Below are 17,243 nucleotides of genomic sequence, written 5' to 3'. Positions count from 1 at the left end.
TGCTGGTAGTGGAAAACACAGTAGAATTCCCCATAGAGAGGAGCGTAGCTTTGAAGACTAAAACCAAGCGAAAAAAAATGTCAGTAATGTTACTTATATTCTTGTTTCTTGCTTAAAACATAAAAGCTATACAGTGTAAACTATTAATTAAGAGTTTTTATGTAACAGATGCAATGTCTGGTCAAAAATCAAATGCCCTCCTTTCAGCTTCGATAAATAGCCTGTATTAAAAATAAAGTTTTATTTAAAATTAAATCTGTGACTTTAAAACATAAGGTGAGATTAACAAAGAGATATTAATAACCTTTATTATGCCAATTGCATCACCACTATGAAAACAATATGCCCATTTGAAAAAGCACCACTTATAGACCACAAATCGCTGAATTATATGTAGTATATAATTCAACAGTACATGTACAGGTGTCTAAATTCAGTGTTTTATGTTATACTCTTCATGGAAAGAAGAGTTATATATATAATTTTACGTTATACTCTTCTTACCTCAGTTTCTTTTTGCAGTGCTTGCAGCAGAAACAGGTTTTGTGAAAAATGAGTTTATCAGCAGCCATTCTTTCCATGGGATAAACAGGTTTCAAACAGGCTGAGCATGTTTCCTGAGCCACTGGCTGAAACTACAGTAACATTGAGGGGTTAACACATAACTGTGGGATATTAGCTGTCTTTACTTTACTTCAGCCATTGTTAGGGTTAGTTTTGTTTTTTTATATACTGTAGCATTAGTTTTAGGAAGACACTGTCTTAAATCACAAACTGTTTACATTTCTTTAGTAAAACAAAAAGTTTGCTTCACTTTCCCATTCCATTGGCCAAGAAACCGAAGGTTTTTATTTAGCAGTTGTGTGTCTTTCCTTGTATTTAAACCCATGACTTTGGTGTTGTAAGTGTCAGCCATATCCTCCAACCCATACGATTGCTTTGGTCGTTTGTCCATTTCACCAAATACGACCAATAGATGCATTTAGTAAATTAGCGCCTCTACAGGCAGCAGGTGAAACTTAATATATTAGGGTATAAAATCATATTTTGGGGTATAATTTTGCTATGATGACATGTACTGTCTGGGATACGATTTTCAATTTAAACCGCCAGGATTAATTGTGTTTTATTACACATTACACTATTCAGGCATTTAGGGCAAATACCCATTTATTTATGATATAAACACAGCATACAAAACCAGTCACAACTTTTTTTAAATATACTTCAAATATACCAAGTGTACCGAGGTGAAACAATCGATTTATTTGAAGAAAAGAAGCAAAAGTGATCACAATTCGCTGTAAATATCAGATCCGGACGTACACTGGTTCAAAAACTGCCGCGATGGTACATCATAAAAGCACTGGTTCTTGTGTGTCTCGTGACTGATCGCATCATTACGTCAGCTAAGAATGTGAAGCGCTATTGGCTCTTGTGACCGATTTATGTTATGTTTGAATGAGATCTGACTGTGCGTTCTTCATAAAGAAATGGTATGGCTTCAGTTTGCAAGGTTTGCAATGTGAATGGTTTGTAATACGTTTATACCGTTTTATGCAATAAATACATTTGACTGTACTTTTACTGCATGTTGTGTTTTATATGGTTGAGAAATGGTTGTGTTTAGGGTGAAACCATAAATGTTTATGAAACCGTTTCTACATTTACAAAATTATAAAATTAAATCTGTCTAATCTGATGTATAAGGCAAAAACCTACAACAGGTTGTAAAAGCTACTGCCGCTAGAGGACACTAATCCCTTAAAGCAACACAATGTAGTTTCCATGTAAAAATGACTTACAGCTCCCCCATGTGGTTGAAAAGCGCAACAGTGCCTGGTATCAGACACTCTTCTGCAGGCAGGGGGAGGGGCGGGGCTGTGTTTCCTACCCTCCACCGCCACTTTCAGAGTGTGCTTGTAGCAGCTAGGAGGCTGCTCAGGTTGCAGCAACAGTACAATTTGTCCAGTTAAAAGTTGTTCTATCACTGAAATAATTTTAGAGACATTATTTAAAGGTAAAAAAACTACATAGTGTTGCTTTAATACGTCATTTTACGTCTTAATAAGGTGCTTGCACAAATGACCTAAGATGTCGTTATATTTCGGAGGACAGTCTCATAATGCTATATCTGTTACTTTTTATTTTTGTGTAATATTAAACTGTACCTGTCAAAAGGATTTGCACAGTGGTGGGCCGTCAGGACCAGCAGGCCCTTCTCTGCTGGCCCTAAAATAAAATCAAAAATTATTTTTTCCCCAACAACAAAGTGTTAAATGTTTTTCTTTAGTATGCTATTTTTTTCATTGGTGTAATGTCCGCAAAATTCGTTAGTTTTGTTGAGGTTGAACCGGAGTACCCTCAAAAATTCACATAAAAAGCAGCTTATTCAGCTGGGGCCAGCTCTACAGATACTGCTAGGCTTGTGTTGAAGGACAACACATCTGATTTGTTACAATCATTAGTGACAGAAACATCAACCAATCAAATTTTGACGTTTATTGACAGCACGTCCTCCGGGTCTAGCGACGTGCCCAGCGCTACCCCTGACGTCAATTTCCAACGTGAGCGCGAAATTCAGTTATTAAAGAAAATGACATCCGCTGTTGCAGATACACGCGATCTTTTTGCCCCAGCACAAGAAGTTATTTTGTTGGCCGTGTTTACTTTTTAATACGAGTAAAGGGACATGGAATGATTCTGGCTTTGACAGTCTGAACAGCTTCACGAAGGCAGCTCTTAAACACCAAGGCTCCGAGCGCCATAATAATGTCAGTCATGCATTTAAAAACTTTTGGTGAAAGTCTTGTGGATTTGGAACTTAACGAGTAGAGAAAACGGGAGATCAGCGTCCACAATGAGAGGGTCAGAAAGAACCGGGACATTCTGAAGCGTCTTAGTGAGTGACTGTGTTTTCTTTTTTTGGGAGACGATGAAGATTCGCTGAACAGGGGTAATTACTTGGAATTGTTAACGCTATAGCGGAGCATGATGCTGACTTGCGACATCATCTTGCCACGGCCACAGTTTTTACAGGACCGTCAGGAAAAAATCAAAACCATATAATAAATGCAGTGTCAGAAGTGTTAAATGATCACATCAAAGAAGAAATAATAAAAAAAAAATTTTTGTGGCAGTTATGGTGGATGAGACGACTGACTTCAGTAACACAGCGCAGCTCTTATGTCCTCGGGTATGTGACTGAAAAGTGACGGGTGAGTGCTTTACTACTTGTCGAGTATTGTATCATGCAGATTGTGGTTTGTATCTGATAATAAGCATTATTAAGGGCTTATGCACATTGTTATTGAGTGGTTCGTGTTGCACTGATAGTAGCCTGTAGCATGTGGATGTGACACTATGCACACAGTGTGCAGGGGATTACATGATACATGCAGTGAAATGTAGTCTGAGTTCAACCCACCCTTACCTAGCATACTGTTTTAGGCTTATTGTTGATCAGCTGTCATGTTGCTGAGTGCCTGTATGTGCAGCCGAATATATGCATTATTTGCATATGGGTGTGTTAGCTGTAACAGATGAGTATATATGTGGTTTACATGCTTACTGAAGGCCCTGACTGAAACCCCACGGCACGCCACTGGATTTGCAGCATCGGGGTTATCGTGTGTTTTTATTTCTGAGTGGTTGTTATCTGGGAATAACAAACTTGCAAATGTTTTGTTGCAGCATTTCAATGAGCCATGTATAGAATTATATAAATCATAGCAAGGATTTCTTTGATGATAACACACTTACTGTATATTCTTCCTGTGTATGTATATATCTAAGAACCGCGCTATACCCTCCCGCTCTATAGGTGGCAGTGAGACCAAACACAGTAAGAAGATTGCATTTCATGTTTGGCAGAGGCTCTGCATTAACGCTAATAATGTTGTAAATAGCGTTTAATTTCTTGCAAAAAACGAACGATTGGCTTCACAAGACATCAATATGTAACCTTTATGTGACCAGGCATGTGTGGATTACTTTTGTATTGGATATATCTGCTTTTTGAACTCTCAAAGTGGCGGAAACCGTAAACTTGCATTATAATAAATCACAGGCACTGGAGTTTCTGTAAAATATCTTATTTATTGTTCTACTGAAGAAAAAATGTCACCAACATATTGGATGGCCTGAGGGTGAGTAAATAAACAGCTTAATTTCATTTTTAGGTGAACTATCACTTTAAAGAAGTCATCATTTAAAAAAAACATTCAATCACAAAAATCATCATAAAGAATTAAAATACAAAATAGAACCTCAAGCAGAAAAGGGCTAACATTTCAATGACTGTACTGTACACGCATTAGTATTTATAGTGAAGGCTGGTCGTCGCTGATTAAAGGTGTGTTGATTGTTGGGTATGTGACTATTTCAGATGTTGCAGGACTTGTCGTTATAAACTTCTTTGAAGTTCTCTTGGTTTCGGGTTGAGTTGTGACAACCGTGGATGTTTTAGAAGAGTAGAACTTGTTACCGAAGCAGTCCGTCCTCTCGTAATTCTCACTGATAGTTCTCGTATCAAAAACTCTCTCTTTTTCGGGTGCTGTTTGCACTTCTAGAACGCTGACCTGTCGTCTCTGATTCGCAGGGCTAAAGGAGACCTCTTTCGCGACGGCACATTGCCTGCGATCTGAAGATACATTACAGCAACACTGGTGCTTGGCCTTTTCCTTTGTTTCTGCTTTTTGGGGATTTATCTGAGATGTTGAAGGCATCGGCACCTCTGCAGGTTTTCTTGCTGCAGATTGAATGGAAATGAATGAAGGAGATGCTGGGGATGTTGATCTCTGTTTGGTTGTGGGAATAAAAAGATCCGGCCTTGAATTAAATGTCCCTGGTCTTGTTGGCTGTCCATTCTGGTTTTGGGCCTTTGGTGATTTGCTTGACCCAATACTGATTTTTCTTATGTTACCTGAAGTGGGTGACCCTTGCACCTCCACCATCGACTCCCTGAAGAGACCAGAAAGCCCTACGATGTCAGAATCAGATCTCAGAGTCGATACTGAGTAAAGGGCCTTTTTAATAGCTTCTTCTATATCCATAAGTCTCGCAAGTGTTTGCTCTTTCAAATGGATAATCTCAGCCCCAGCTTTTTCTAGGTCCCCAAAAGCCACTTGCATGGAGGACATCATCTCAGGTTCCACCGGAGTACCTGATGCAGCTCTTCTATGCTCCTGCATGACGATTTTAGGGTTAGTTTTCTCCTCCTGTGGCACAACCCAATCCGGCATGCTCTCGAAAATGTTTTTAAGAGAGCTCACGTTAACTTCGTTGGTTTCTTCTTCGATTTCCTCTACTTTTGAAAGTATGTTTTTCAGTTCCTCTTGTTTCTTCAGGTTGTCGAAGATCTCCATGACTGCCGTGACGTTTCCCTTTATGATCTCGTCCATGTGCACCGAGAGCCTCTGCCTTCTTTCATCTTCAGTTTCTCCTCTGGTTTTCTTTTCTCTTCTGATAACTTCACTCTTTTGTTGACCATCACATTTATCGTCCTCACTCAAGGAGCTGTTACACTGTGTTGTGATGTCAACATGCTGAACTTCAGAGTGGTTCATGTTCTCTGTGGAGTCCTTCACATGATCTTTAGCCATTTTGATTCTTTTAGGCTTTACTGGTGCTACTGACACACCTCCCTTTGCTCCAAAGTTTTGAAGCGTAGCATGAAGTCCTACTGATGTTTCACTTTCTTCAATGCTCTTTGACGATTCTTCAAGAACCTGTGTGGGATTGAGTTTTTCTTGTGTTTGACCATCAATAACTTTGAACATTGATGTATCACACGATTCAGATTGACGGGCATCCCCACTGTCCTCTAAATTCTTGCAGAGGACATCTTTATAAGACATTGGGCCTGGGCCTGATGAGGCTTCTTTAATTTCCTCATTAGATTTTGAACAGGGAGCAATGACTTTGTTGTTGATACGGTTTACATCAGTGTCATTTGCATTTGGGATGGGCTTAATTTTTAAATGATCTGGTTTAGGTGGAATTGCTGGCTTGGGTCCAATGGGAGTTTTACGTGTTTTTTGGGGAGCATCTGTGGAAACATGCATTTGTTTTGTCAGTGGTTTGTTTTCAGATGGCCTTAGACAAGAAGCAGTGTCAACTCCCTCAGCTGATCCTTTAAGAACCTGTTGTTCAACTTGAGGCCCAGAAGATGCAGCACGTTTTGTTGTAGTTTCCAGAACAGTCCTATCACTTGGCTGATCTACATCTATCCCCTTTTTCTGTCCTGCATATGCCTTTCCTGAATTCCGATAAATCATTGCAGCTCGAAAATCTCCCTTTGTGACATTAACGTTGGACTTTCCTAAAGATTCAAGTGCTGCTTGTATGCTTCCTCTCATCACATCTTCATTTTCCTCTTCTTGCTCTGTTTTGGAGATTTGTGAGGGCTCTTCAGTATCATTTACTTTACTGTCCTTCTTGACCTCTATTACCTCATGGCTCGCTGAACCAGGGGCGCTGATCTGTTGGGTTTGGTTGGTTGGAGAAGAAGTTTGAAGTTTTGCTTCTACACTCTGCTGAAGAGCCTTCGCCTCCATTGTGGCCTGCTGAAGATTCATGATTGCTGTTTGTAGATTCAGCAACTCGTCATCTTCCACAACGTCAACCAGCTCTGCTTGAAGCACAGCTCCATCATCTTCAATATCTTGCAGGATTGTTTCTTTATTCAGATTCATTTTACAGCATTGTTCATCTTTAGTTTGCATTGGTTCCTCTTTTTTATTAGTTTTGTCTTTTATAACACTTAACCCTTTTTTCTCAGCAGACTCCAGACTCAAGCTTGTATCTGAATTGGTATTAAAAAGGGCTTTGATATTTTTAACATTGCCTGGAATAATCTCAATTGATTTCTCTCTTTCCTCAGATGAAGCACTTATATCTTCATCTGATAGTGTTTTTTGTAAATGTTTTAAATGATCAAGATCTCCATCCTCAATGCAGCTCCCAACTAGTTGCACATTCATAGTTTTGTTTGCTCCTAGGTTTATTGGTAAAGAATTGTCCCATATAGCCTCAGATGGGCAACTAAAATTTATCTTGAGATTCTCTTTTTCAGGCTCTAGATTTTTTGTTTGACTTGAAGGAATGGACCTCACCTCCACCACCCCTATGTTTTCCTCACTGTGGCTGAAAAGAGCATACACTGTTATCTCTCTTGTTTCTGTTGCACCTTGTATTAAAACTCCTTTCCTCAGGGACTTCTCCTGACCGAGAAGCTCTTCGGTAACCTCGACCACATTTGCAATTCTGCAGTCTTTATCTTGAAGTACGGTGAATGGAAGTTGATGAGTTGGAACATATACCTTCTGAATCTCAACGTTACCCAAACTATCTTCTTTTAGGTAGGTTACAATTGGGTTTAGGTTGGTTCCTGGCAGCATTTGAAGCATTGTGTTCTTGATACTTCCAGTCACTATCTCCTCATCATGAACTTCTGGTCTTGAATCTTTTATAAGATTATACCTTGCTTTCTTCACATGCCCGGTTTCGTTAGATTCAAGAATGGATCCATCGGTTTCAAGCATATTGAAGTTCCACAATGATATGAGAGTATCTTGAATGTTCTCCAGCATAGTTTCTGATTCTTCCTTAGTTTGTTGATTGATCTTATCAAAGGGAGTAGATTCAAACATCTGAGCTCTATTTCTTACATTGGCCTTCAGCATTTCTTCCTCTTTGCTTAAACTTTCAAGTGATGTTGAAATGTTTTCCTCATCATGTGACCTGTTTTCAAAGATTTGTTTGACTCTAGATACACCTACAAATACCTCACTTGTATCTGTGAAATTCACATCACTATGGAGATTATTAAATGTTGAAGTCTCAGAATCATTCTTTGGTTTCTGGTCTGATCTATTTTGCTCCACCGAGACAAAATTTCTTTTTGGACAGAGACTTTGGCTGTCTTTCAAAGTATCAACCGATTGAATTTCAAACATTCTGCGTGTGGCTTTAACATCCACCCTGATGCTCTGCTCTGATGTGACTTCCTCTTCATTGGGTTGAGTCTGAAAGATAGTTTGCGATTTGTTCTCTTCATTGTTGGGTTCTTCAGACAACCAAGATGTTCTCTTGATGTCACCGTCCTGAAAATCCCCCTTGATCTGATGTGTATCAGCTGAGTTGATTGCCTGGTTCTCAAATAACCAGCGCCTGGACTGAACCTCACATTGGTATCCAGTGTCATTATCTGGGTCAGTGTTAAGAATATCAGCCATCTCCTTGTCTACCAAGCTGTCTATGTTTTTCAGCTCAGGACATGTGTGTTTTAGCAGTCGTTTAAGCTCGCACTTCTTTCGCTGTTGGTGAATATTGGACATAGTTTCTCTTGTAGGGGGCGGTGAAGTGAAGGGTCGCTCACATTCCTCTGTGCTGGGTTCCAAATGATGTTTTGGTGGATTTAATTCAAGTGCATCATCTTTTTCAGTTGTAATGGGATGAGCTTGTTTGGAGATGTTCTGTTCGGCCATCTTAAAGACAAATAATTAAGACGAACCACATTAGCACCATAATGCCAAAATAGTATAATCTTTACTGTACATTAGTGTTATAAATTGTTAAACATACCTGTTGAACTGTGATGAAGCCAAACCGCATGCCAAAAAACAGCATTTCATGCAGAGTGTTTCTAATGGGTTTTATTGTCAGCAGGCTCAAACCAAACATTTAAAACAGTTAAAAACATTACAGTTCTTGTCAGTATTTTGTTTATAGTATTTTGAATGCAAAGACCCGGAAAACATTAATTGTGTGCATGGTTAAAGAGCACCTATTTCATTGCTTAAAAACAACGTTATTTTGTGTGTTTGGTATAATACGGTGTGTTTGTGTGGTTTATGGTTAAAACACATTATTTTCCAATACATTTTTGTAGCTCCAGATTTCACTCTCTTCCTGAAACGCACAGATTTTGTACAAAACCCATCGATTTGAAAAGCGCTGTGTCCCTGAATGGCCAGCTAATCCGTACGTTGTGATTGGCTTAAATACCTCTGACATAAGCTGGAAATGTGACGCTCCTTACCATGTTTGAAAGATTTGCTCACAATGCAATGCTAACAGGAGTTAACTTACAGGTGGTGAGTCAAAGCGGGATGAATTATGATAATGTCGGGGTGAAAAATTATGATATAATAATGCTCTTGTCTAAATCACCAATCCCAGAAAGTAAAGTGTTGCCTACAATCTGTGTTTGTTGTAGTCCAAGAAAAGAGATTTACATTGGAGATGATACCTCGCGTCATGGTTTACTTTGGGGTTTATACCTTTTGCATATTATTTACATGTACTAATACACACTTAATAACCAAAGGAAATTTAAAAATGTGAACGTAAAACAGTTTTAACTTCGTTTTAATTTTTTTTTAAACTAGAACGTATAATTTACAGTATGGATTAACCTATATATTTTTTACTGTGCATGTACAGTATTTGCATATATATATATATATATATATATATATATATATATATATATATATATATATATATATATATATATATATATATATATAAACACACAAACTGCTAATCTGTTGACGATGTTTGAAGTTTTGTAAAAGCATAAAACAAGCAAGCAAACAAACAAAAATGATCACATGCAAGCTAAAGGCTTTTAAAATGGGACTACTGTAAATGTACCATAGTAAAACATGACACAGCACTCCAACACACCAGTGGAATCTATTACAACTGTTTACAGCAGGGTTATAATTGGTAGTGGTTAGCCAAAGCATTTCTTTCACTTAGCATGTGTTTACAACTGTACAGCTAAACATCAATTTTGCTTACCCTGACTGGTTTTATCCTTTTTCCAATTGGGGAATTAGGATCTTGTTCCTATAGAGTAAACAAGGTGTAAGGAAACAGTTAACAGTGTATGTCTGCTTACAAGAGCAAGAATATTTAGAAAATACTTTTAAGACGTTAAGCAACTTAACCTGTATTTGCTGTGTTAGTTATACAAAATAATATTTTTAATGTCCTTGAACTAAAATTGCTGACATGTAATCATTCATATTATATACTACTGTTTAATATAATAAAATGCTGTAAATACTGTAAGCTGCTCATTTAGCAAAATATTCTCCCTGCACTCCTGCTTCACCTCAACTCATCCCCGTGACCCCAAAGGTCACCACATGCATTATGAGGAATAAAGGCAGCTATGAGTACTAACTGGCTTGAAGAGGTTTCCCGCAGACTCTGCAGCTGCCACTTTTGACAGATATAGTGCAGACAAAGCTTTGACAGAAATAGAGGATATCTCTCGTCCGTAAAGATCCGAGCTGTCTCTAAAGTCTCCAACCGTCCTTCTTTTATTCTCTGTAACACATCAGAACCAAGGTTTGGTTATTTGGACTTTTAGGATCCTAATTTCCTGAATGAAAGAATGATACAGTATCAAGGTCAACATCTGTGCTTTTACAACTGTGGACCACAGGCGTAGACCTACAGGGGTACACACAGCACTTTTTAAATGGGCAGATATTTATTTATTTTAAAGGAACAGCTTGTCTATCAGTGGGAGGTGAGCAGAAGAGCTTAACTGTGACCCAATATGCTGCAAAAACAACCTTTCTTTTAAATCAAACTCTCTCCATGTATACATTTGGTTGAGATAAAGATGTGTTTTCTTGATGAGTAAAAAGATCTAGGAAACAAGTCTAGTTTATAGACAAAAATATAAACTTTAAGTAAATTAGTCTTAAAAGGACACTCCACTTTAAAAAAAAAAATATGGTAATTTTCCAGCTCCCCTAGAGTTAAACATTTGATTTTTACCATTTTGGAATCCATTCAGTCGATCTCCGGGTCTGGCGCTACCACTTTTAGCATAGCTTAGCGTAATCCATTGAATCTGATTAGACCATTAGCATCGTGTACTAAGACAGATGGAAAATTTAAAGTTGTGATTTTCTAGGCAGATATGGCTATGAACTATACTCATTCTGGCGTAATAATCAAGCACTTTGCTGCCGTAGGCTGCAGAATGTGCAATGATATTACGTAGTGCCCGAAAATAGTCCCCTGTTATTGAAAGTTACCAAGGGGATTTTTTTCGGGCACTATGTAATATCATTGCATAGACCACCGATGCTAATGGTCTAATCAGATTCAATGGATTATGCTAAGCTATGCTAAAAGTGGTACCGCCAGACCCAGAAATCGGCAAAGTGGATTCCAAAACGGTAAAAAATCAAATGTTTAACTCTAGGGAAGCTGGAAAATGAGACTATGTTCAAAAAAGTGGAGTGTCCCTTTAAAACAAGTAAAAAAATCTACCAATGGAAAAAAGACAAATTTTCTTGATTTTTTTTTATAAAAACTTAATTAAAAGAAAATTCGCTTAAATTTTATAAATATTTTTTTTGTCTAAAACTAGACTTATTTTCCAAGGTAATTTTGCTCATCAAGAAAATACATCTTAATTTAAGAATTTTTTGATATTTATTTTACTGAAAACAAGACAAAGTACTAAGTAAGGAAGTAAATTTTTCTGTATAATATGCACCTCTTTAGGTGCAAAGCAATACTTTTTAAAGGATACATAAATATTTTGACAATTTTACAGTAATTTAGTTTAAGGATTACATACATAAACAACTTTTAAAGCAAACTGATAATGTCCAATTGTCCAGTGTTTGTGTTGTATATAAAGTATGTTCTGGTTTGTCTATATATACATTCATAAACCTTAAAAATGACTTTTACTACTTTCTATTCTGTTCAACATTACTTTTAATGTAGGCTTACATAACAGACTAAATATATTCATAAATCTCACAAATGACTGTCTATTCTGTTTATCATTACTCTCATTGTAGAGTAAATATATTCATCATAATACATTTACTATTACTATTTACAGTTTAATATGTGTCTCTTTTGAAACACTGATGGTTATTGCTTTGTCAGTTCTCATTATGGTAATGGGAACAGCTGTCATAAGTATTTATCAGTGCAAGTCATAAGTGTGCAGAGTGTGATGGGAAAATATCTGACATCCCAGATACCAATGGGATTTATAAGAAACCAACACACACAGATGGCTGAATGAAGTTTGGAAAGCAAATTATTGTGGAAGTATGTAAAAATGAAACTATGGTGGTATTGATGTTGACCATGTTTTGCATGTCAAGCTGACCACAAACACATGATAAGTGCCAAACCTACTGGGGCTTGTAGTAAAAATATTTTTTTTGTGTGTTAAATAACACCCTTGAACTTCACCATGTGAAAAATTAACATAAGCTTATTTATTTACAGGTCGACAGTGTACCAGCAGTAGTAAATTAAGCGTGTTTTCTGAGCAGCCCGTTTTGTAACATAACCTAAACAAATGATCAACTTTTGAAAAAACATCCAGTGTCACACAATAGTGCCCTGCCATAATAAATGATCTTTTAAGCAAAATGTAAAAAATGTAAACTTACCATTCAGTGCTCTCACTCCTAGCTAACTCCCCTTTAGATTCCTCTGAATTATTATATTATTTAACTCAATAATTTAACTCCTCTGACTGGTTTCTCGTCCCTATACGTCCTCCAAGGGTGCGAGTAAGCCTGTGACCGCTTCTGTTCTGGCAACAGCTGACCATGACTGGGTCCAACGGAAGGGTAAGTGCCAACCGGCTATTTTAGGAGCTATTTAGCTATTCTAATATTGCCACACCAGGCTGAGTCAATCACTTGCAGATACACATGCCTACTTTTCAGACTGCACTTAGAAATCGCTAAAATAAGCGTGATTGTATTTCCATGTTTCAGTGTTATTTTCGTCTCGTGTCATTGTGAACAGCTGCTACTCCTGCTGTGATGTCACCTGGTGTTTCTAGCGTTCAGAGACCTTTACTTGTGGCTTACGTTTTATCCAGTGTGATTTATTGTGCCACATTAATGCTTTGGTTCATAGATCATACATGCTACGCATAATATGTGCTTTATGTTGTGTCTTGAATATACAGTAGACTGCTCTTGACATTTAGGTCACCTGATGATACTTTGTCAATGTTAGACATTTAACCTTGAACTAGAGCCTTACATTATGTACTTACCCTCTGGAAATGATCTTTTTTCAGTATGAATGCCAGAAAATGTCTTTCTTCTTTCAGATTGGGATGTTTCCGGATACGTTTTCGCATCCTGATAAAGGAATTATATTATTAACACTTTAATCCAAATCAATTTACTTTGCATTCACACTGTCACTGTCACACTGTTATTTATTATGACTCAACTTGTATACTTAAATGTTCTGATTTCTTTGTATGAATTCTATTATTGGCTTGATGGCTACATCTGGTGGAAATTTTGTGTCAATAGCCCACTTAGAAATCCCCTTACTGATAAAAATGCTGATGTGTCAAATACTTATTTTCCTCACTGTATGTATACATTTGGTACTCACTGTATCTACTAATATGCATTCTGGGATACCAATATGAACTCTTTAGGAAAAAGGTGTACTTTTTGAAAGGTGACAGCTATTTTTGGAAACACATTTATCTAATATAATTGATATATTGATCTAAATTCTTAAAAATCTCAGTAATGTCTCTATACCTTTAAAGTCATTTGATCCACTTCAGTCATATCATCTTGTTTGTCATCATGACTAGTGTTAATTTCTGCTTCTATCGGTGATGTTATGTTGTTAATAGGAAGTGTGTGCGCTTTCTCAGAGCCCACTGGTTCATTTGCTAGGTTTTTGATCCTGAACTGAGGTTGGGTCTTTGACTCAAACAGCGCTCTGAGAGCCGTGGTCCCCGCAGGTCTGCGTTGAGGGAGACTGTCCATGGATTTACTGCGGGAGAGAGGAGAGATACTGGACCTCTCGCTGATATCTGACGACTTCACTGATATCTCCGGTGTGCCATCAGCACCAGCAGAGATTGGTGTGATCTGCAGACTGAACTGATAACAGATAGACAACCCCCCAAAACCCACATTTTGATTAAATATATCACTATGTAAATATAATGTACTGTAGGTGACAAAAAAGTAAAACAGTCAGATGGTTACATACTTGGTTGACGGCAGTGTCCCATATTCATTACTTTAAATAATATATGGGACATTTAAAAAAGTACCTAGTCACTTTGCAGTTTAATTAAAGTGTGTGTATACAAAGAAGGCAAATTATGTTGAATTCTTTAAAAAAGTGTACTGTACACTGTCAGAAAAAAATCGTGAACATGTGTAACCACCTATCACTGGGGTGGTACCCCTTTCAAAAAGTACCTCAAAGGTACATATTGGTACCAAAGAGAGCTTATTAGTACCTCAAATACAGTATACTTTGTATACTGTATTAGTGTCAGATGTATACAGTACATATCTGTACCTAATGGTACACGTCATATACGGACCTTTTTAAAGTGTACTACTCCAGTGAAAGCTGGGGTACATACAGTATATTGACATAAAGTCAACAATTATTGAAAAGAAATTACAAACATTTGTTTTTAAACATTCAATGAACAATTTAGTGTTTTACCTCATGGTTTATGTTGCCTGAATGAACTGTCTTTGTTTTACTGCCAGGAGAGTTTTGATATCTGGTGAAGACATGAAAAATATGTGTTTATGTCATTAACATTTATGCATTTGGCAGAGGCTTTTATCCAAAGTACTTTACAGTAGTGATAGACCGATATATCGGGCCGATATTTGCGAGTTTTATGTGTATCGGCATCGGCCGATATGTGGCTGCCGTGTTCGCCATTATTTACAGACAGAGTGCTGGAAGCCGCAAGCAATTGCAGGTCATGTGACTAAAAACAACCAACCTTTCCATGACAACATCAAAAGATGGTTTCATAGCACCCTCACCTGTTTTTACTATTTGTGAAATATAGTTTTTTTAAGTTCTATAAATGTTACTTTTTTTAAATTGAGACTTGTAACATTTGGCATCATCATTGTGTCATTTTTATGATATAAATTGAGTGAGCAAAAGCAGTATCGCCTCCAAATATCGTCCCATGAAAATCGGCAGCCTGTATCGGTCATCGGCTAAGGCTGATGGAAAAAAAACGGTATCGGCACTGAAAAAAAAATCAATATCGGTCGATCCCTACTTTACAGTGCATTTCAGCTATACATTGTATTTGTTATAATTATGTGTGTTCTTTTAAAATCTGACCCATGCCCTTTGCATTGTCAGCACAATGCTAACTGAGCTACAGGAACACTTGATTATTGTCCGCAGGTGTGTAGTTGTCATTGGTACTTTGTTTAGATTAGTAATAATTTCTTGAAGGGGATTATTTCACAAGACATTTTTAAGATGTAAAAGAAATCTTTGGTGTCCCCAGAGTACCTATGTGAAGTTTTAACTCAAAACACCATATAAATAATTTATTACAGCATGTTAAAATTGCCAATTTGTAGGTGTGAACAAAATGTCCCATTTTTGGGTGTGTCCTTTTTAATGTAAATGAGCTGATGACATGCAAACATTGATCCCCATAATGGTGGTTTGTTGAAATTGAAACTCAATTGTGCTGTCAATTATTTTCTTTGCACTAAATGGTAGTGCCGTGGTTGGATATTGCAGTATTATTATAATAAGATCCCCTTCTGACATCACAAGTGGAGCCACGTTTCACATGCTTGCAGAGAATGGTTTACCAAAACAAAATTACTGGGTTGATCTTTTTTTTTACATTTTCTAGGTTGAAAGAAGCACTGGGACCCATTTATAGCACTTAAACATGAAAAAAGTCAGATTTATATATCCAATACAGTGGGGTTTAAAAATATGGGATTTTATACCACAAAAAATACAATAAGATGAAGACAAAAGAGATATGTGTAGAATGTTTAAAAATGACAAAATAAATTTCCATTCAAATTGCTGCTTATTATAAATTATGACAAATGCTATAGTAATTTGTTGAAAAGGCTGTATTATACAGAATAATTTTCACTATATTTTCAGATTTTTTTTCCTTTTTCTTCTGTATGGGCAAATATTTGTCCACACCATAGTTTAATTTAACAATGCTGTCACAATGCTAATATAACAGAAAATAAAAGAAGCTTTGGTTAAGGGAAGATCCTCACTGTTCCACAAGCTGAGAGACAGACTTCCTGAAACTTTTGTCTCTGGGTCCAGTTTCAGTCCAGGTTAGGCTATGATCAGTAGAAACAGTCTTGAGAGACTGAGCCCTCCGCAAAATGCTCTTTTTTTCCATTTCCTCTTTTTACAGCCCAAACCTGCACTGAACACACATCACATGGTACTTGGCATGAATTGCCGGCAAGTATTAAAAGCGATCATGAAATTAAAAGCATTTCAATTTGTATCAACATAAAAATATTCAGACATTAAACCTTAATTTAACTTTTACGATTTCAGTTTATATTTGATCAAACAAACACATTAACAAGAGCAAACATTTATTGTAAACAGCACAGAAAACGACTTTGATTGACCTATGGAACCTTACATATATTAATCATTACCAGTATTGATAATATGTCAGTTATTATCTGATATTACTCACAAACTGAAAACGACTAATCAAACAAGAAACAATATACGGCATCTTTAAAACATTTACATTCTTTTCCTAATGGTGTTTTTGTTAATCTGTTATGTGTTTTAATCTGACAAGTGGTTAAAGCGAATGAATCTTACCTGTTCAAGAGTGTGGCTCACTCCATTGATGCATCTAGAGATAAATCTCTGTACATCACGAGTGAAGCTTGCTGTGCAGAATGCATGGGCGAAGTCCAGCTGGTTTATTACACCTGACTGCAATCAATAAAACAGCTGTTGTAAAGTATTTATGTAATGTCAAATATGTTATGCAGAAATGTAAAAAGTTTAAATATTTTTGTGGTGGCAAAACCTTTAAAATATATATATATATTTTTCGAATAGCTTGACTTGAGTCCAACGTTGGTTTATGATGTTGACCCAACGTTGCAGCTTGACATCAGTCCAACATTGCTTTTTTACGTCAAACTAACGTTACAGCTTGACTTTAGAGAAATATTTTCAAACCCCTACTATATCTTCACCGACCCTTCACCAACCCTTAATTTAAAACCCTGGTAATATGTGATCAAATAATTTCCCATCTATTTAATTTATGTTCAGGTCACGTGCAAACATGCATGTCATTTTCTGTTTCATTCTGAGCTCTGTGATGTTTATAAAGTAAATTATTTATTTGGATCATCCTAAATGCTTGTCAGTGTATCATTACTTTA

At 36.9% G+C, this 17,243-nt stretch overlaps 1 protein-coding gene across 4 annotated transcripts; it reads right to left on the bottom strand.

Moving 5' to 3' along the window:
* Nucleotides 1-4,078: 4,078 nt before the first annotated feature.
* LOC135740085 (xin actin-binding repeat-containing protein 1) lies at nucleotides 4,079-16,751 on the bottom strand. Of its 4 annotated transcripts, none has more exons than XM_065258109.2 (8): nucleotides 16,666-16,751; nucleotides 16,089-16,241; nucleotides 14,518-14,578; nucleotides 13,584-13,934; nucleotides 13,076-13,163; nucleotides 10,199-10,344; nucleotides 9,811-9,858; nucleotides 4,079-8,489 (listed from the first exon to the last, which is right to left on the bottom strand). In XM_065258109.2, exons 2-8 carry the CDS (start codon nucleotides 16,217-16,219, stop codon nucleotides 4,323-4,325), a joined length of 4,992 nt encoding a protein of 1,663 aa, XP_065114181.1. In that variant the 5' UTR covers nucleotides 16,220-16,241; nucleotides 16,666-16,751; the 3' UTR covers nucleotides 4,079-4,322. The 4 variants fall into 4 exon arrangements, with proteins under 4 accessions (XP_065114181.1, XP_065114180.1, XP_065114183.1 ...); XM_065258108.2 differs by having other exon boundaries at nucleotides 16,089-16,246; nucleotides 16,666-16,740; XM_065258111.1 differs by lacking the exons at nucleotides 13,076-13,163; nucleotides 13,584-13,934; nucleotides 14,518-14,578; nucleotides 16,089-16,241; nucleotides 16,666-16,751 and adding an exon at nucleotides 12,456-12,749 and having other exon boundaries at nucleotides 10,199-10,399.
* Between the last annotated feature and the right edge of the window lie 492 nt (nucleotides 16,752-17,243).

Source organism: Paramisgurnus dabryanus, chromosome 22 (assembly GCF_030506205.2).
Source record: "Paramisgurnus dabryanus chromosome 22, PD_genome_1.1, whole genome shotgun sequence".
Lineage (NCBI taxonomy): Eukaryota > Metazoa > Chordata > Actinopteri > Cypriniformes > Cobitidae > Paramisgurnus > Paramisgurnus dabryanus.
This window is presented reverse-complemented; position numbering and strand designations above follow the sequence as displayed.

Bases quoted from the DNA above. Each gene is read 5' to 3' on its own strand.
- LOC135740085 (XM_065258109.2), bottom strand. From the start codon at position 16,219: ATGGAAAAAAAGAGCATTTTGCGGAGGGCTCAGTCTCTCAAGACTGTT. The intron at 13,164-13,583 runs GTATAGAGACAT...TTCCTTTATCAG, and splicing joins TGGATCAAATGACTTTAAAG to GATGCGAAAACGTATCCGGA. The intron at 8,490-9,810 runs GTAAGCAAAATT...TTTGTCTTTAAG, and splicing joins AAAGGATAAAACCAGTCAGG to ATGGCCGAACAGAACATCTC.